The 22,542-nt window shown below is 40.7% G+C and overlaps 1 protein-coding gene across 1 annotated transcript in view; it reads right to left on the reverse strand.

Moving 5' to 3' along the window:
- Nucleotides 1-22,542, reverse strand: part of LOC145408996 (putative neural-cadherin 2) — a 364,003-nt gene that overhangs the window by 225,527 nt on the left and 115,934 nt on the right. Inside the window, exon 7 of the mRNA XM_080279567.1 lies at nt 5,754-5,987. Within this exon, the coding sequence (XP_080135693.1) occupies nt 5,754-5,987 (234 nt within the window). The remainder of the gene's footprint in view (nt 1-5,753; nt 5,988-22,542) is intronic.

Consider the following 22,542-nt stretch of genomic DNA (forward strand, 5'->3'; position numbering starts at 1 on the left):
TTGAACTAAACTCAAACTGAACTGAAAAACCCTCTAGTCTCTTCCCCATGCTTATATAATCTTGCATTAGACTCAAATCTTCGAGCATACTGTGGCTACCACAATTGTCAGATCAGAAACATCCAAAATATTCAGTGTTTTCTTACACTACATAACACTCTAAATACTTTAGCATACAAGCTGAGATAAAATTACATAATTTTCCAAACAATCACATAATTAATACATTACAAAGAAAAAGAGCATGAAAATTAATGCACAACTTCACAAAAAACCTCCGCTCACATATAGCAGGCTACCTGGCAACTCTGGCATGCAGCGGAAAAATTTGAAAATTGTTGGGAATACCCCATCACTACCTAACTGGCAAATCCCGCCTCTCAACACTACCCCCTACCTAGAACTTTGTCGTCCCAACAAAACTACATAATGTATAGAAAAATAATCCTTAATCCAAAATAAGCATTTACTTATACACAAAATAATCGTTCAACCTATCAGGTCTTCTATGCCGTTTCTGACGATATCCCTGCTCCTATGCACAGTTCACTCCTCCTGGAATGTCTCGGTCCTCTTCCTAAACAATTTCTTCCCTCGGGAAACTGTCACCATCCTCTTGTACTTCAGCTCTGTGGTCCTCCTCCACATCCTCGGCTGCAGTTGAGCACGATTCCTCGGAGACGTCCCAGCTGTGCTGTCCTGGCCCACGGTACTGCCACAGACAGTTCACGTGGACATCAGTAATCTGGTGTATGGATTATTTTTCTTTTTATTCATTTGTTTTTCCTTCCTCCGTTCTGTTATTTAAAAAAAAAAAAAAAACATGTACCACCTTTGGGTGAGACTTTCTGCTGCCCCAGATCCGGTACAATATGTCTGATAGGCAGTCCAACACAGAGTAAGACCCGTCCCATGGGCTCTGCAGCTTCTGTGACTGTCCCTTCCTCCGCCGAGGATTATATAACCTCTGTCTGTCACTTTACACAGAAGCTGGCCAATTCTTGTCCCAGGGTCCAGCTGAAATTCTCCACCATCCCATCTTACTGTGGCCTTAATGGGGTCATCCTGGTCTTCTTGAGCCTTAGTAACTTGCAGCACTCATGGAACACAGCAGATTTGAAGCTTCTACCCTGGTTTGAATGTAGCTCCTGTGGCATCCCAGAACAAAAGAAGAACTCAACACCTGGGCAACAGTCGCAGCCCTTTGGTCGGGGATGGCTTAGGCTTCTGGCCACTTTGTGAAGTAGTCCATGGGGACACATATATACTAGTTTCCTCATTCAGAGAATGGCAGAGGTCCAGCAATGTCCACTGCAACTCTTTCCATCAGTGCATCCACTTGGTACAGCTGGAGAGGGGCGCAACCACATTTCGTTGGTCCCTTCTTGGCACAACATACATCACAGGACTGACACCACTCTAAACAACCTGGCACATGCCAGTCCAGCAGAACCTCTGTTGCAGCCAACTTAGAGTTTTCTTCAGTCCCAGGTGCCCACTAGCAATCTTCAGTCCCACGTGCCCACTAGCAATCTGGTTATGGGACTCATCCAAGATCTCGGACCTCATCTTCTTCGGAAACACCAGGTGCCAATACTTGCTGAAGCCATTGGGTGTCTCCCACTGATGCTCCAGTAGTCCGTTGTTCAGACAAAGAAGGTCCCACCGACTCCAGTAGCTCTTAGTCACAGGGCTGAATCTGGAAACCTCTTCTCAAAATGGTCACACTGTACACCACTGCAGCCACTCTAGCACTGGTTGTAAATCTGCATCCTCCATCTGCATCCTCTTCAGGTCTTCTTCAGCTGACACTGGCCCTGTCACTACAGTATGGTGGCATCTCTTGCTAAGATTCCCATTCCTACTACACTGCTTGCCGACTGTTCTTCTGTCTTCTCGCACATTATCAATCAAGGTTTTCTCTCACATCCTCAGTGGTGGGGCTTCTTGGGAAAAACTGGCTGGTTGTTGCCACGTCACCAGCCGTTACTAATTTACCCTCATCCTTCTCGTCTTCTGCAGCCTTCTTCTTGCCGTCCTTCTCATTTGGACAATGATAGCTGAAGTGTCCCACCTCACCACATGTCCAACACCTGTTTGTTGCAATCGTGGGTTTCCATGCTCTGTTCTATTCTAGCTTCTTCATTTGAAACAATCAACCCTCTTGTGTCCTGGCTTCTCACAGAACCAGCAATCTCCTCAGATCCTTTCCTGTTCTCTCTTCCACTTGTAGCAGTCCACTTTCCGATGTCCTGGCTTCCCACAATAGCAGCAACTTCCTCTGATCATCTATTCCCTCTTCCACTTGTAGCAGTCCTCTTTTCTATGTCCTGGCTTTTCGCAGTACCAGCAATTTCCTTCAAATTTTTCTGCTTCACATACCTGTGCCTTACTTGCCTTGAATGCTGCACTACAACTTGCCTGAAAAGTGGACGTACTGAACCTTATGTAGGACTCAAAGTCTAGAGCCCTGGAAGGTGCTTCTTACATGCATCTTGGTTGTGCCTGCTTTATTTGCACTTTCAACTTTGCACTATCAAGAGCATCAATGACCTGGTCCCTCAGACGAATAGCCAATATATTAGGTGCAGGTCCAGGGCACGCCTTTTATGCCATATCCTCCAGGTCATAAGCAAGCTGCTGCAGAGATTCGCCTCGAGCCTGTACATGGGTCAGGAATCTTGCACTGTAAACGTCAGTCTGGTTCATAGTCCCATACCTGCACTCCAGTACTTCTACCAAGGACTGATAACTATTCCTCTACTCTATTGACATCTGGCCTAGAATTTCCATTACAGCACCCTTGAGGCTAGTAGCAAGCTGCACAGCCCTCTACCTTCATCCCAACCATTCTGATCAGCAAGTAACTCAAACTGCGCACGGTAAGCTTCCCAAGATACACTGCCATCAAATTCCTTAGGTTTCTTTTTATTTAGACCACCATTATTTCCATGAATTTCACTGGTTTGGGGCCTACAAACTGGGGCATCATAATTAAGGCCAGGACTTAAAACTTCTGCATTCTAATTATTCAACCCTGTTATGCTACCTTTAAATGCTTGGGATCTGCCAAGATTCACCATACACTGTCCATCCTTTTCATATGCTCTCTGTACACTGACCTGAGGCTCAGTAGTCCAGTATTTCTCTACAGCCACAATTTTCTCACTGATTATCTTCACATGGTCAACAACATGCTTCAGCTGGTTATCTACAAACTGTCTGCACTCCATTACTATTCCCTCACTCATTTCTAGCTGGTTGTCTACATGCTGTCTTCACTCTGTCACTATTCCCTCACTAGTCTTCAGCTGGTTGTCTTCATGCCGTTACACTCCATCACATTATTGCTTACTCCATACTTCTGCTGTCGTAGCTCAGCGTATACATCCTCCTTCAGCTGTTGTTGTTGTTCTTTCACTTCCCTCATGAAAGCATCTAGCTGTCCTTGCATCCTCAATTGTAATTCCCTCTGTTGCTACTGTTATGCCTCTTGAAGCTGTTCATATCGTTCTTTCTGTTGTTCATTCTGTGCCTGCAATTGTTCTATGAATTCTTCCTGTCCTTCATTCTGTGCCTGTAGTCCTTTATTCTGTGCTGGTAGTCGTACGCTTTGTGCTTGTAGTTGTGCACTTTGTCCTTGCAATATCTTCAAGATTGGAGCCAATGACACCTCATCCTACCTAGCCTGGCTTCTCTTCTGTACACCTCCTGCCTCCATGTCAAAGGTTTGACTCATGGCAGCATTTTTCTAATGATCCACACTCCAGACACCACTGTTACATCTCCGTCCCACAATGCCGCAGGCTTCGACAGCAGTAGTTCAGTATTGGACGGATGATGCCCACTGAGTTGTTGTTGTTCTTATGGTCAGCCATTCGGTGTACAACAGCGATATCAGCTCAGGCATTGTAAATAAATACTGGTCTCCTAAGTTCGCTCTCTTTATTTTCCAAATAATTACACTTAATGCTTGCCAACTTAACTGTTTTCACAAGTACGGGAGCTATACAGTCTTCATTATCTTCACTAACACTGAACTAAACTCAAACTGAACTGAGAAACCTCTATTCCTTTCCCCATACTTATACAATCTTGCATTAGACTCGAATCTCGAGTATACTCTAGCTACGACAGTTGCCAAACCAGAGACATCCAAAATACACAGAGTTTTCATTCATTAGATAACACTCTATAATTATGCTTTAGCTTACAAACTAAGATAAAATTCCATAATTTTACAAACAATCACATAATTAAAACATATTAGAGAAAAAGAGCATAAAAATTAATGAACAACTTTGCAAAATACCTCCGCTCACAAATAGCAGGCTAACTGGCAACTTTGACACGTAGCAGAGAAATTCGAGAATCGTCGGGAATATTCCAGCACTACCTAATTGGCAAATCCCGCGTTTCAACAGTACCATAGTAATGAAGCTGCAGTTTTCATACTGCATTAACTCTCTGATGCTGGGTGGTTACTAGTAACTTTATTGAGGTCAAAATATTTCACATTTCAATATACCTGAAAAGGGTACTGGATTAAAAAAAAAATGAAAAAGGAAAATGGGACAGGTAATTACTATGTTAAATAATACCTGTACTAGGAGTAAACAATCCTATGTATCACTGAGCTGTAAATTATAAGATACAACAGTATAATGCCGGTGGAACTGTATAGAGTTGCTGTATGGTCATACTGTACAACATGCATCTGACCAAAAGTGAAGCGCTAATCATCGGTGGTGTAGCAGTTCAGTGTCCAAAAATGTCAAATAATAAGGCTGGTTAGGTACTGTGATATTACTGATACTGTGGCTTAGCAGAGTACCAATGTTGTGATAATTAGTGTTGATTATTTTGATAATGTGCCGATGTTATGCCTCGGTTCTGAAGTATGGCTGGTGTTGTGGCATTGGTGTGTTGTGATCATGTACTGGTATAGCGTCAGTAGTGTGATTATGTGGTTGTGTGGTATTACACACACTGCATATTGCAAGAGCAAAGCAATAATTTAATCTGCGTAAGTAATAATCTCTTGCAGTTCGGCACCAAATCCCATCATAATCTAGTCAGAATTTCCATTTCCATTATATAGATGATATGGCAAAAATTCGAACACATTTTTCAGACACAGAATTGACCTATCATTCAGTGATTTTCTCCGTAGGTCGTTGAGGCCGATTCGAACTGAGTCCAGCCAGTTGCAGTAAGTCGAGCCATATTAAATATTTTGCAAGAAGAGCTTGATTCAGCATTCCGACGTTGAGGACGGACAGCTTTATCTCTTCCTGTTTTTTTTTTTTTTTTTAAATAGCGAGTCTAACGTTACTGTTGCATACGAGAATATACTGATAAATGATTACGTTTTCTTCCATTTCCATTGTTTTTGACGGGGTATGAAAAACCAATTAAAATAATCAGGAGGTTGACCATTTATGCTGACATCACTGCCTTTGGTGCTTAACTTGTAAACAATGGAATTCACGAGAAAAAAATGCTTGTTTATAAGAAAACAGATTTCAGAGGGGTCAGTCAACTAGAACACACACACACAATATATATATATATATATATATATATATATATATATATATATATATATATATATAAAATCACTAATTACCAATTGCATATGATACTCGTATATGGAAGTGCTAGGGTTAAAGCACACATGACTATATGTAAAAAAAAAAAAATATAAGTAAATTAAAAAAATAATGAATCTTGTGATGCACAAATACACTCACCCTTGAATCCTCCACCGTCAGATGCGACCACCTGGATGGTGTACTGTGGCGTGGTCTCGCGGTCCAGGCAGCAGAGGGCCGTCCTCACGAGGCCAGTGTCAGGCTCTACGCTGAAGATGGCCTCGCCGGAAATCTCATCAATCACATTCTTCTCGATGGAGTACGTCAGGCGGGCGTTGGTGCCGTCTGCGTCGTTGTCTGCGTCCCAGGCTGACACCACCACCACAGGAAGGTCTGAGAATGGAAGTTTTTCCTGACTGGGTTATATGTGTTGTCCAATGTGAGGTGGAAAACAGGCTGATGCAATAATTTTCTTGCTGTTCTTCAATGTTTGAATACTATTCGAACATTTGCATTCTTAATTTCTCTTTTATCACCGGTAACAATTTACTTGCATTACAAAAGGAAATTAAGACTTTAGTCAATTATGTGGTCTCACACAAAAAATTGATCACAAGAGAAGAAAAACGGTTCCCTACCTGGTACCAATAGCCTTTTTAAAAATATTCATCTGGACACTATGTAACTCTTCCCTTAATGCTTCATAGTTTATCTTGCATCTTTTTTTTTTTGGATGAGGGGGGTCGCAAAAAAATACACAACAAATGTTTGATCCACAAATCACCTAACATATCAACCGTCAATGGCTAATTTTCTGCACTATTTATCTGTTTTGATTTTATAAGTGTTCTTTAAACTTTAATATTAGCAATCTTTGTACTTGATTTAGGCCTATAACACATTTTGTATCAACCTCGATTACTTTGTTACGCTCGTCCTGACAAGCTTACCATCAGCCTTTCCCATCCATTCAACCTTTCTGGTATTTTTCTATTATCTGTTTCTTGCATTTTCGTAACTACATTTTATTATTTATGTGTATACTTTGTGTACTTTGTATATCATTCACATGGAAAGACAATAATGAGTGTAACTGTTGGGATGATGTTCTTCAGTGCAGGATGAAAGAAAAATAACATTATGAGATATGCCAATATTATACACCTAATTACAGATACACGCACCCCCACACCCACACACAAAAAGGACCTCTTTGACTGCCATGGCGGAGAGTGGAGAGTGAGGCTTGAGAATAAATGCAGAGAAAACGGAAGCATTAGTTATTACAAAGAAGCAAGATGTACAGTCGGCTTCAGAAATTCGTTTACAGGTATTTTACTACCTGGAACAAAATGATCTGGTAACACTGTCAAGAGGTAGGGAAGCAGACGTACGATAATCACAACTCTCAGGTCGGGAGCTATCCTGGTAACTGATGCTCTTTTTAACTTGTCATCTAAGTACACTCACTTGTCTGTGAATACAAGGGCTATATAATTTGTCATTGCATCAGACAAAAACATACACATCACTCTCACACTGTCTGCTTGGAGGCATCTACCACACGATGCTCTGTTTTACATTCTCAGATTATTATTGTCACTTTACTGTTGACCAAAACAGGAAGATAATACTCTATCATCCCAGTTTCTCAGCAAAGTTTATTAGACATATAACCATCCCCCTCTCACAATATCCCCTACATAAATCTCTCTCTCTCTCTCTCTCTCTCTCTCTCTCTCTCTCTCTCTCTCTCTGAGGTTATATAGCGGGTTATATAGCAACTTCCCTATTTCAAGTCTTTTCATTTATATAAAAAAAAAAATGCGGATCTAACATTCACACCTCTGAGATCATTTTATTAGTCTCCATCGTCACAGTAGCCCATTTCCTAGTTTCTCATTTTATTAGACAAACTATAAGTTTAAACATTCCTTTGTTTCTACACGTCCCTAGCATTCTGGCCAGTCGCTCTTTCTCTCTTCACCTTCCTCCCTCCCTCCCTCTCCCTTTCTGAACGTTGCTTCAATTAGTAATTATAATTACATTACGAGTTAGTATTAACAATCGGTGACTTTATCATACAAATTAAAGTTGACGATCACAGCATTCGTTTGTTTTCATACCTTATGCACGCACGACTAGATACACATTAATAATTGTGCTTAGACTACTTCATGGGGCGAAGGAGAATGATTAGGAGGCAAGGCTGTTCTTGGGTGCAGAATTATGAATAGATTAAACCACGAATATACGAAATACAAATTATTAGTGTGGAGAGAAGGACGGCGTGGGTGTGGTGGGATGAAGAAGGCTTAGTGTGTGTGTGTGTGTGTGTGTGTGTGTGTGTGTGTGTGTGTGTGACCGGTATATATATATATAGATAGATAGATAGATATGTATGTATGTATCTATCTATCTATCTATATCTATCTATATATATGTATATATATATATATATATATATATATATATATATATATATATATATATATATATATATATATATATATATACAGTATATATATATATATTTTTTTTTCAAGAAATTTTCTTGCATGTGTCTTATATAACGTTAGATCTCAATATCGTGGCCATTGTCACATGATAATGGCGCTTACACACTCCCATGCTATTGCTATACCCAAAACACCGCAGCCGTGTAAGGATAGTTGCCATTGCAAGATCCCCCGAACTGGGTGAGTTGATGTTATCTCAATTACTTTCCCAAAACTATGTAGCACTTTGTTTTCATTTGTGAGTGCTTGTTAATATCTATTAATAATGAAGATAATAGTATAATACGTAATGCAAAACTGTAAATGGACAAGTTTTAATATATGACATTAATATAGCCTTGTGAGTGACTGAGTGACTGACAAGTTGTTACAGTATGTTTCGGTTGCACCCATGACTACATAACACAGTTCAGTTTATATTCATTGTTTACTTATTTCGAGGTTTGCACGGAAATTCAGGAGCCTAAACATACAAAGCATTTTCCGGGCGAGTGTGGTGAATTACTCAACGCCTTTGAAGATTAGGATGCCTGGCTGCTCACTACACACCATGTTGATGATGAGGGTAGCAATCCTGGCGTTCCTACAGACGAACTCTGTGCTCCATCACGACCACACCATGGCCGCCCGTTAAAACAGAAGATAGCGCTACGAGCACAAATAATAGGATTAAAAGAAGCCGGGTTGTCGATGACAGACATTTCCAACCATATGGGACTTTCACGGCCTACTGTCCACAAATGGGTTACAAGATGGGGGGCTGAAGGAACCTTAAACGATCGGCAGCGGTCAGGAGCACCCAGAAAAACAACCCAGGTATGACCTTGCGATTTCGCTGTTAATTAAGGTTTTTATTTGATACTACTGGTGCCGTCATATATATATATATATATATATATATATATATATATATATATATATATACTCTAAGTAAGACATCTGCAGGCGATCTTGGACATCGCAACTTCCAGAATAGTAGTAAAATTAATGCATTAAACACTCTCAACATAATTCAAATTTTCTGCCCACCTCAGGCCATCATCAAGTATTACAATTGTTCTATACAGTCAGCTCAGACTTGATGAAAATAACAACTTTATTGAACCATGAAACTAAAAAAAAAAGTAATAAACAAGTATAAAGGCAAGTAAAATCAACCATCCTCCCAGTATAAAAGCTCAAACATAATTTTTTTTTTTTTTTTTTTTGGGGGGATCACCCTGAAAGGGCATTAGGCCAGCAAGAATCGATAATCATGAAAGCCAAAATAATGATATGAAATATTTGCATCTATTTCATACTAATATTAAGTTATAATTCATGATTATGAAACAATAAGTAATGAAGAATACATCAGTATACATGGATAGTACCAGGACAAATACTTCCATCTATACATTGCATGTAGACTCATTACTACTGTATACTACTACAAAGTAATCAAATAATTATCAAATTTATGTAAAAAAAAAAAAAAAAAAAAATACAAATTTACTGATCCTGAACAAAAGAAAAAATAATACACATTTATATAAATGTATCCTCCTTCGGTTCACCAATCTATAAAAGTGTATTGACATATTTACATATGTACAAAAACCATATCCCTATAAAATATATATATATATATATATATATATATATATATATATATATATATATATATATATATAAGGAAACCAATATATATATATATACAATAAATAAGGAAACCACAACCAAATTCATAAAATAAATCACAACTCTCTGAGTAATCTGGTCTCTTTCAGGAAAGTCATCAATTTATTAGTCACACCAACGTCCCCATCACCCAAGACAGAATCAAGTGTGAAAAGGGAGCGCATTTGTCCTACAGTAGGCAGCCAGAGAGGTACGTTCCCCAGCATACCTACTGCAGTACAAAAGGATGTGACTAATAGATAACACCGCGTCACAGGTGGTACAACGCGATGGAAATTGTCTGTTAATATATGGTAACATATGTGTTATTAGGGTGGAATTCGTGCGGAGGTGGGCTAAAGCGACCTCCTCCCGTCTGTTTCCTCGAGAGGAACTGGACCAATTACATATGGTCCTTTTGACTGATGGAATTGCCAGGTCGGCCCACTGACTTTGCCACAGAAGATTAATTGATTTCTTTCCGAAAGAGAGACTAGACTGTAGCTCAAGAGGAACGTCCCAAGTCTCCTCGAGTTCTACAGCTGATTTAGCTTACGTCAGCCTGCTCATTGCCGTAAATACCGCAATGACCAGGCACCCAGATCAGAGTGAAGGATTTAGCACATGTATGCAGCTTATTGATAATGCGGCCCAGGACCTCATGTGAATCATTCCTACATGAATGAATTGCCTGAAGGGCTGACTTAGAGTTCGAAAAAATGACAAAACTGTTGTGATCTAAACGCAAAGCAAAGTCTGTAGCTTGATCTATGGCAAATAATTCGGCAGTGAATACAGACGTATGGGAGGGCAAGCGAAAACGGATGCGGCACTCCATAGACCACACACTCACACCCACACATTCATCCATCTTAGAGTCATCGGTGTACAAGTGGAATGATGCTAGGTGTCTAATGAGGATCATCCGGAACAACTGTCGTACCTCCACCTCCGGCGCCTTGTACTTTGCGACAGGGAGCCAGTCAGTGTTGAATGTGGTGACAAGTGACTCCCAGGGCGCTATTTTTGATGTTAAAACCTGATCCCCATTAGAAAGGTCGTACCCTAACGCCTCACATAGGAAGTGATGCCTCACACCCACTAGCTTGAGGGCCGCATACAGCAGGTATTCCCACTGTAGGAGGATCCGACAGGTCGGAAGGCCAAGTGAGCGTTTACGGTGGGTGGTGATACCATAAGAAAATAACAGGTGGTCACGTCGTAGACGGAGGGGAGGCACATTAGCCTCCACTTCCAACCGCTCCACACGAGTACATCGAAGGGCTCCGAGACATATACGCAAGCATACGTTCTGAAGTACATCCAGTCTATAGAGGACAGCATCCGATGCCGACCCATACACCTGTGAGCCATAGTCAAGCTTAGAACGGATAAGGGACTTATACACCATCAATAAAGACGTTCTGTCTGCTCCCCAAGATTTACCGGAAAGAAACTTAAGGACGTTTACTTTTTTACTACAAGAAGCAAGCAAATGATTAATGTGTGTTCTCCAACTGAGCCTACTGTCAAAATGTAGACCCAGGAATCTGACTGAATTTTGAAAAGGTATCGGCTGATTATCTAAAGTTAAATGCAAAGGAGGTACGTTATGTTTACGAGTAAAAACAACACCGACACACTTAGAGATGGAAAATTTAAATCCCCACTCCAGGGCCCAACCCTGAACAGATTCAAGTGCCAGTTGAATCTGTTGTGCCGAGGATTGTGCATTGCAGGAAGAGAGCCACACTGCACAATCATCAGCATAGAGTGAGTATCTAATCGTCCTGGGGACGGAAGCGGACAACAGAATGTCATTAATGGCAACGCTGAACAAAGTAGGACTAAGCACACTTCCTTGTGGTACCCCGTTCTCTTGGACAAATATGTCCGAAGTTACATTACAGGGTAACCTGACAGAAAACATTCAGTCAGTAAGGAAGTTCTGAAGGAAAATGGGCAAATTACCTCTTTAACCATAAGCGTAGAGTTTACATAGTATTCAGTTTCGCCAGGTCATATCATAAGCCTTATGAATATTCAGAAAAATTCCTATCATGAATTCACGATTGGCAAAAGCCTCGGCTATGCAATGCTCCAGGTGCACTAAATGATCCAGAGTGGACCCCTATTTAAGGAATCCACTCTGTTGATCATTTAACACACCCTTCAACTCTAAAACAAAAAGTAACCTTTTATTAACCATACGTTCAAAGACCTTACATAGACAGTCAGTTAACGCAATAGGTCGAAACGAGCTGGGACTCGTAAGGCGACTGTCTTGGCGAGGTATCGGTATGACCTGCGCGTAGTGCCATGAGTTTGGGAACGTGCGAGATGCCCAAATCTTATTGTACACCGCTAACAGCTTACTCAGGTTGGCCTGAGTAAGATGCTGGATCATACCGTACGTAATGGTGGATGGACCAGGACTAGAGCCTTTACAGGATTTAAGGGCAAGGAGAAGTTCATCTAACGTAAATTCGGAGTTGTAGCTGGTCTCTCCATCTTCCGTGGCAAAGTCTAAGTTTTGCAGCTCAGCCGTACGCTTATGGTGGAGAAAGCGAGGATCATAGTTGGCTGAGCTGCTTACCTGGGCAAAATGGTCGGCAATAGTATTGGCAATATCCACGGGATCGTCAATGACATTCCCGGCCACCTCAAGTGTGGTGATTGGTGACCGGGTGTACTTATTATTTAGTACATTTATGGTGGACCCGACCTGACTTAGTGGGGTGAAGTGATTCACCGTGGAAACAAAACTACGCCAGTTAGTCCATTTTGCCGCTTTAATTGTCCTCCTTGCCTCAGCCTTAGCTGCTTTGTAGGCAATAAAGTTTGATTCTGTTGGCTGTTTCTCAAAAATCCTGTATCTCCTATTGCGCTTTGTGAGTGCTTGTCGGCAATCTGGTGTCCACCACGAAACTCTACGCTTGTTTGGAATTGTAGATGTCTTGGGAATAGCAGCCTCAGCTGCATGTATTATGGAAGTATGTAGGTGTGCAACTTTCTCATCAATGTTATCTCCTGATATATCTAGATTGGCGACCCATGAGTAGTACCCCCAGTCTGCTTTCTTAAAGTTAAATTTAGGTGGTGGAGGAGGCCGAGAATCGTCACGTGCATAAGAAAGACAGATTGGAAAATGATCGCCACCCATCGAGTCGTCATATGGGCCCCAAGAGATGTTAGTGTGTATATCGGGAGATGACAAGGACAGATCTATACATGACATGTTACCATTTTGGTCATCTACACGAGTCGCTCTACTATTGTTTAGAAGACAGAGGTTTGACTGCAGTATGAGGTCGGCTACTTGCTCCCCCCTGCCATCACTCCTCAAGCTTCCCCAATGACAGTGATGGGCGTTAAAATCGCCTAAAATTAATTTATGACCCGGAAGTTGATGGGTTAGTGAAGTGAAAGCATCACCATCAATGGGACCACGGGGAGGACAGTAGATAGAACAAATAGACAGATATGTGTTATTAAATTTTACTCTGCACGCGACAGCTTCCAGAGTAGAACTTAGAATCACTTCCGTTTGTGGGTGTGATTTGTGGGTGTATATGGCGACACCATGACCATCATATCTTCTGTACGAATGGTAGTGTTTGAACTGTGGAGGATCTGGGTGATCCACCAAGCGCATCTCTTGTAAACAAACAATGTCTGGCCTGTGTATAGATAGCAAAATTGCTATATTGTGGAATTTACTCCCAAGAGTCCTACAATTCCATTGTAACAGTGAATGTGGCGGTTTAAGATTTATGAGAGGGGCCAGTATGCTTAGCTTTTTTATACCGCCCGCTGCCAGGCGAGTGGCTACCGGGGGACCTATCCCGGTACTTACTAATGGAAACCTCCATACAATGATCATCAATAACTAGGCTCCCAGAGCTCCCCGAGGAAGAACTAAACTTTTTCTCCCTCGCTGGACCAGGAGCAGGAAGGACATGAGGACGTGGCTGTTTTGAAAGGGTGGTCATATTACTCTTACTAGAGTTGTCAGACTTCTGTTTAGGCTTTACTGACTGAGAGGCAGCAGCAGCCTGAGAGTAGGAAGTTGCAGTGGGGATGTCAGTTTGAGAGCTGGATTGGACAAGAGGCTGAAATGGAGAGGTAGAGTGTGAGGCAAGAGGAACAGGTTCAGGGTCAGTCTGTGTTTCAACAGAGCACATCATGGGACGGGACATTACCGCCGAAGCATAGGACCTATTCGGCGTGGGAGTTGCATGCAACTCCTTCACCTTTTTCCTAGCTTCGTAGTAGGAAATGCCCTCAGTTGCTTTCACTGCGCAGACCTCCTTCTCCTCCTTCCACTTGGGACAATCCCTGGAGGAAGTGGAGTGTGCGCCCTTGCAGTGAAAACAACGTACCGTCTCCGATGTGCAGTGTTCAGCATCATGTCCCTGTGTTGCACATTTGTCACACACTGACTGAGAAGCCCGACAAGTCTTGTCACCGTGCCCATATAATTGACACCTTAAGCAACGAAGTGGATTAGGGATATAAGGCCTTACATTAACAATTTCGTAGCCAATTTTGACATGGTCTGGGAGTGAATCTTTGCCAAAAGTCAAGACAATAGTAGCAGCCTTCGTCCTCACGCCTTCGGCATATCTAGTAATAAACCGGGCACCGGTTACGTCCTGCTGAGCAAGTTCCCGTATGATCTCGTCCTCATCCATAACCATGAGATCCCTGCAGGTGATAACACCTTTGCAGGAATTCATGGAATACGGGATCCTCGGCTCGACATCATATTCGTGGAACTTACGCAGTTTCATTAAGTCTTTAACCTGGGATGTGTTTACAGTTTTGATAAGAAGGTCTCCATTACCAAGTTTTTTTACTTGTTCCACCTCCCCAGCACAGTAATCAATCACTTTCTTGATGATGAAAGGATTGATACTGCTCAAGGGAGTGGAACCAAGAGCATGGAGAGTCACAAACTGTGCATTATGTACAGGAATGTCAAGAGTGGTTCGAGTCTGGGGCCTGTTTGTCTGGAGGCTGTCAGTCTGTGGTTCAGTCGGGGGTCGGTCAGGACCGCCTCCCCCCCTGAAGGGGGGGGAGGCAGTAGGGGCGTCCGACGTAGTACCACTCCCCCCTAACGGGGGAAGTGGGAAGGAGAGAAAACGACCAAGGGACAATCAACCTGGGACCAAACACCTATGTCTGAGGTTGCCCTCTCAAACCACTCCAGGGAGGCCCGACCGTGTCAATTCACGCCCCAGAGCGATCAGTGGGGGGGACCCTCCGTGGGCGATAAGCAAAGGTAAGCTTAGAAAGACACAAACACCTATTGTGTCTCTAACAGGGAGGGGAGGAAAATTAGTACTATCTAGCCTAGCTTTATTTAAAAAACACCCTAATGGCTGAAAAAAAAAAAGCTAATGCTGGTAAGGCAGCCCTATGCGGGAGGAGAGCTAGAAAACACGTCCACACTCTCCGCGACCATGCAAAAAAGTGAAAACAGAATTTTTTTTTTTTTTTTTTTTAAACAAATTTGGCCATCACCCTGAAGGGGCATTAGGCCAGCAAGAATCGATAATCATGAAAGCCAAAATAATGATATGAAATATTTGCATCTATTTCATACCAATATTAAGTTATTATTCATGATTATGAAACATAATAAGTAATAAAGAATACATCAGTATACATGGATAGTACCAGGACAAATACTTCCATCTATACATCATATGTAGACTCATTACTATTCTACTACAAAATAATCAAATACTTATCAAATTTATATATATACATATATATATATATATATATATATATATATATATATATATATATATATATATATATATACACATATATATACACACATATATACATACATATATATATACACATACATATATACATATATATACACACACACATATACACACATACACACATATATACATATATATATATATATACACATATATATACATATATATATACATACAAAAAAAATAAATAAATAAAAAAAAAATAAAAAAAAAAAAATAAAAATAAAAAACAATCAAATTTACTGGTCCTGAACAAAAGAAAAAAAAATACACATTTATATAAATGTAACCTCCTCCTGCAGTTCACAAATATATAAAAGTGTATTGACGTATTTACATATGTCAAAAACCATATCCCTATATACAAAAAATAAAAAATAAAAACAAAAGATATATATATATAATAAATAAGGAAACCACAACCAAGTTCATAAAATAAATCACAACTCTCTGAGTAATCTGGTCTCTTTCAGGAAAGTCATCAATTTATTAGTCACACCAACGTCCCCATCACCCAAGACAGAATCAAGTGTGAAAGGGAGCGCATTTGTCCTACAGTAGGCAGCCAGAGAGGTACGTTCCCCAGCATACCTACTGCAGTACAAAAGGATGTGACTAATAGATAACACTGCGTCACAGGTGGTACAACGCGGTGGAAATTGTCTGTTAATATATGGTAACATATGTGTTATTAGGGTGGAATTCATGCGGAGGCGGGCTAAAGCGACCTCCTCCCGTCTGTTTCCTCGAGAGGAACTGGACCAGTCACATATGGTCCTTTTGACTGATGGAATTGCCAGGTCGGTCCACTGACTTTGCCACAGAAGATTAATTGATTTCTTTCCCGAAAGAGAGACTAGACTGTAGCTCACGAGGAACGTCCCAAGTCTCCTCGAGTTCTACAGCTGATTTAGCTAGTACGTCAGCCTGCTCATTGCCGTAAATACCGCAATGACCAGGCACCCAGATCAGAGTGAAGGATTTAGCACATGTATGCAGCTTATTGATAATGCGGCCCAGGACCTCATGTGAATCAGTCCTACATGAATGAATTGCCTGAAGGGCTGACTTAGAGTCCGAAAAAATGACAAAACTGTTGTGATTTGAACGCAAAGCAAAGTCTATAGCTTGATCTATGGCAAATAATTCGGCAGTGAATACAGACGTACGGGGGGGCAAGCGAAAACGGATGCGCCACTCCGTAGACCACACACTCGCACCCACACATTCATCCATCTTAGAGCCATCGGTGTACAAGTGGAATGACGCTAGGTGTCTAATGAGGATCATCCGGAACAACTGTCGTACCTCCACCTCCGGCGCCTTGTACTTTGCGACGGGGAGCCAGTCAGTGTTGAATGTGGTGGCAAGTGACTCCCAGGGCGCTATTTTTGACGTTAAAACCTGATCCCCATTAGAAAGGCCGTACCCTAACGCCTCACAGAGGAAGTGAAGCCTCACAGCCACCGGCTTGAGGGCCGCATACAGCAGGTATTCCCACTGTAGGAGGATCCGACAAGTCGGAAGACCAAGTGAGCGTTTACGGTGGGTGGTGATACCATAAGAAAATAACAGGTGGTCACGTCGTAGACGGAGGGGAGGCACATTAGCCTCCACTTCCAACCGCTCCACACGAGTACACCGAAGGGCTCCCGAGACATATACGCAAGCATACATTCTGAAGCACATCCAGTCTACGGAGTACAGCATCCGATGCCGACCCATACACCTGTGAGCCATAGTCAAGCTTAGAACGGATAAGGGACTTATACACCATCAATAAAGACGTTCTGTCTGCTCCCCACGATTTACCGGAAAGAAACTTAAGGATGTTTACTTTTTTACTACAAGAAGCAAGCAAATGATTAATGTGTGTTCTCCAACTGAGCCTACTGTCAAAATGTAGACCCAGGAATCTGACTGAATTTTGAAAAGGTATCGGCTGATTATCTAAAGTTAAATGCAAAGGAGGTACGTTAAGTTTACGAGTAAAAACAACACCGACACACTTAGAGATGGAAAATTTAAATCCCCACTCCAGGGCCCAACGCTGAACAGATTCAAGTGCCAGTTGAATCTGCTGTGCCGAGGATTGTGCATTGCGGGAAGAGTGCCACACTGCACAATCATCAGCATAGAGTGAGTATCTGATCGTCCTGGGGACGGAAGCGGACGACAGAATGTCATTAATGGCAACGCTGAACAAAGTAGGGCTAAGCACACTTCCTTGTGGTACCCCATTCTCTTGGACAAATATGTCCGAAGTTACGTTACAGGGTAACCTGACAGAAAACATTCTGTCAGTAAGGAAGTTCTGAAGGAAAATGGGCAAATTACCTCTTAAACCATAAGCGTAGAGTTTACGTAGTATTCCGTTTCGCCAGGTCATATCATAAGCCTTATGAATATCCAGAAAAATTCCTATCATGAATTCGCGATTGGCAAAAGCCTCGGTTATGCAATGCTCCAGGTGCACTAAATGATCCAGAGTGGACCTGTATTTACGGAATCCACTCTGTTGATCATTTAACACACCCTTCGACTCTAAAACAAAAAGTAACCTTTTATTAACCATACGTTCAAAGACCTTACATAGACAATCAGTTAGCGCAATAGGTCGAAACGAGCTGGGACTCGTAAGGCGACCGTCTCGGCGAGGTATCGGTATGACGTGCGCGTAGTGCCATGAGTTTGGGAACGTGCGAGACGCCCAAATCTCATTGTACACCGCTAACAGCTTACTCAGGTTGGCCTGAGTAAGATGCTGGATCATACCGTACGTAATGGTGGATGGACCGGGACTGGAGCCTTTACAGGATTTAAGGGCAAGGAGAAGTTCATCTAACGTAAATTCGGAGTTGTAGCTGGTCTCTCCGTCTTCTGTGGCAAAGTCTAAGTTTTGCAGCTCAGCCGAACGCTTATGGTGGAGAAAGCGAGGATCATAGTTGGCTGAGCTGCTTACCTGGGCAAAATGGTCGGCAATAGTATTGGCAATATCCACGGGATCGTCAATGACATTCCCGGCCACCTCAAGTGTGGTGATTGGTGACCGGGTGTACTTGTTGTTTAGTACATTTATGGTGGACCAGACCTGACTTAGTGGGGTGGAGCGATTCACCGTGGACACAAAACTACGCCAGTTATTCCGTTTTGCCGCTTTAATTGTCCTCCTTGCCTCAGCCTTAGCTGCTTTGTAGGCAATAAAGTTTGATTCTGTTGGCTGTTTCTCAAAAATCCTGTATCTCCTATTGCGCTTTGTGAGTGCTTGTCGGCAATCTGGTGTCCACCACGAAACTCTACGCTTGTTTGGAATTGTAGATGTCTTGGGAATAGCAGCCTCAGCTGCGTGTATAATGGAAGTCTGTAGGTGTGAAACTTTCTCGTCAATGTTATCTCCCGATATATCTAGATTGGCGACCCGTGAGTAGTACCCCCAATCTGCTTTCTTAAAGTTAAATTTAGGTAAACAGAAATGCCAAGAATCACTCAGAGAAGACCCAAAGAAAACTACTCAAACCCCACACTGAAACATCATTCGTCTGTTCGAACACTAAACTCAAACTCCTCCCAAACTGAAGCAAACCAAACCTACCTATAGATTCGAACAGACCATTAAGTACTATTTGCTACATTGATTTCAGGTCTATACTTTTCTGTTAGTAATTTTTCTTCTAGTAAAGCATCAGCCGAATTACTGAATTTAGCTACTATCTGAAAATCACTTTAAGAGAAAGGGTGGTCATGGGTTAATGAATGCTCTCTAATAGCTGAAAAAGCCATCTCTTGTAAATATTGCCCTGTCCTGTAGCTCTTTCCCATATGATCAGATATTCTTATTTTGAATGAACAACTTGTACATCCAATATACCCAGCCTTACAACTACGACATGTAAATTTGTAAACAACATCTGAACATAGAGGAGTAAGCACTCTATCTTTGTGACTGAAAAAATTCTTGATCTTAAAGTCATTAGTAAGTATAATCCTAAAATTTACAGAAGGAAAACTGTTTTTTAATTCTTTAAGTACCTGATTGCGAAACTAATAACTGATTTTTCCATAGAAAGGCATTTTAACATAAACTAATTTTTTCACCTCAAAACATACAGATTTACTTTTTAGTTTAGTATGGAGGAAAGACTTCAAATACTTATCATATATGTGTATCTGATAATTATTGTTCAGAAAATAATCCCTAAGTTTAAGAAATTCTTCATGCAAAGTTATATAATTCGGACAAACATTGTATGCTCGACTCAGTAAAGTTCTAATTGCATTAGTTTTGTATATCATCGGACAAAAACTGTACCAATTTAAGCCTTGACCTGTAAAAGTTGGTTTTCTATGTACCCCTGTTACTAGTCCATTACTTTTAGCAATATTTATATCTAAAAATGATATACTCCCATTATTTTCTACTTCACATGTGAACCTTATATTTTTATTTTGTTTGTTAATATAATAAAAAAAATTTTGATGAGCTTCTTCATTATTGAAAATTAGAAATAAGTCATCTACATCTCTTATTATAAATTGGTCTAAATTCACTGGGACAATTATTTAACCATGAAATCTTCCTATTGCACAAAAACGCAATGGCAAAAACAGGTCCAAGACACGAGCCCATACTGATACCATTCACTTGATTATAAAGAACATTGTTAAACAGAAAACATGATTCAGATGTAGCAAATTCTAATAACTGTCTAACCTGGGTTCCATCTAAACCATAAAAATTACTTGGTTTATAATCATCAAGAATTAAGTCTATGGTTTCAGCCAAAGGAACATTAGTAAATAGAGACTCTATATCATAGCTAGTCATAACATAATGATTGGGAATGTCAAACGAAGGCCTGAGGTGGGCCGAAAATTTGAATTATGTTGAGAGTGTTTACTGCATTAATTATATATATATATATATATATATATATATATATATATATATATATATATATATATATATATATATATATATATATATATATATACTGTAATATAAATATATATACACACCGGTCACACACACACACACACACACACACACACACACACGCACACACTTAAGCCTTCTTAATCCCACCACACCCACGCCGTCCTTCTCTCCACACTAATAAATTGTATTTCGTATATTCGTGGTTTAACCTATTCATAATAATTCTGCACCCAAGAACAGCCTTGCCTCCTAATCATTCTCCTTCGCCCCATGAAGTAGTCTAAGCACAATTATTAATATGTATCTAGTCGTGCGTGCATAAGGTATGAAAACAAACGAATGCTGTGATCGTCAACTTTAATTTGTATGATAAAGTCATCGATTGTTGATACTAACTCGTAATGTAATTATAATTACTAATTGAAGCAACGTTCAGAAAGGGAGAGGGAGGGAGGGAGGAAGGTGAAGAGAGAAAGAGCGACTGGCCAGAATGCTAGGGACGTGTAGAAACAAAGGAATGTTTAAACTTATAGTTTGTCTAATAAAATGAGAAACTAGGAGATGGACTACTGTGACGATGGTGACTAATAAAATTGTCAGAGGTGTGAATGTTAGATCTGCATTATTATTATTATTATTTTTTTTAATGAAGAGACTTGAAATAGGGAAGTTGCTACATAACCCGCTACATACCCTCAGAGAGAGAGAGAGAGAGAGAGAGAGAGAGAGATTTATGTTGGGGATATTGTGAGAGGGGGATGGTTATATGTCTAATAAACTTTGCTGAGAAACTGGGATGATAGAGTATTATCTTCCTGTTTGGTCAACAGTAAAGTGACAATAATAATCTGAGAATGTAAAACAAAGCATCGTGTGGTAGACGCCTCCAAGCAGACAGTGTGAGAGAGATGTGTATGTTTTTATGTCTAATGCAATGACAAATTATATAGCCCTTGTATTCACAGACAAGTGAGTGTACTTAGATGACAAGTTAAAAAGAGCATCAGTTACCAGGATAGCTCCCGACCTGAGAACTGTGATTATCGTACGTCTGCTTCCCTCCCTCTTGACAGTGTTACCAGATCATTTTGTCCCAGGTAGTAAAATACCTGTAAACGAATTTCTGAAGCCGACTGTACAATCCCAGATAGACCATGATGCCGTCAAGATGGAGGGTGCAAGCTCCTTTCCACCCGGATGACGGGTCGTTGTCTAGTCATCACTCTATCGCACACACTCGAGTCGGCGAACAGTTGAACTGTGAATAACAGGTTTGTTTCTTTCCCAACATGGACTAGAGGACCGTCAATGTTTTCTACAGTGAATTATAAAATGGTTATCCATTCATTATCCATTCGTGATTTACTTTATTTAGAATTACAGATGAAAATAATCATGGCATCCGTTATATTATTGAAGCCTAATATGAAAAGGTGTGTCTTGGAGGTTGGGTGATAATGATATTCAGTCTGATTCATCCAAGCTGTATATTGCTTCACACTGGTAGTTAAAGTGCTAAAGCAGGAATTATGGGATAGTATCACGTTGGAAATGTGTCTTCCAGTTTCCATAAAAATATCTTTTTGATTTACTGCATGTAACTTAGCTTCGTTCCGACAATAATGGTGTAATGGATGGGTGTGAATCTGACCCCTGAGCTACCTTACGAATATACAGAAAGGCAGAAAAAAAAAATGCTGGGCACAACATCACTGAATCGAAAGGATGGGTGATTTAGAAACGTTTGTGATACAGTTAATAAGAGATTTATCGGGTTGATACATTTTCTCAAAATGTTAACACATATACATAATCTTGGGTGAATGTGGTAGGATGAAGATATTATGATATCCTAACAAGAAAGACACTGTTATATGAAGCTTCAGTGTTTTGAATGTCATGATTATTTTACAGAAATATATTGGTGTCAGTTTAACCCAATACATGGGGTTACCACCTAGGGTGCATACTTCATTCCTGAAAAACCCTTTATGAGTGAGGATTAAGAAGCACCTTATTTTTTAAAAAAATAA

Source organism: Coenobita brevimanus, chromosome 79 (assembly GCF_032717465.1).
Source record: "Coenobita brevimanus isolate Jiangsu-jjx chromosome 79, ASM3271746v2, whole genome shotgun sequence".
NCBI lineage: Eukaryota > Metazoa > Arthropoda > Malacostraca > Decapoda > Coenobitidae > Coenobita > Coenobita brevimanus.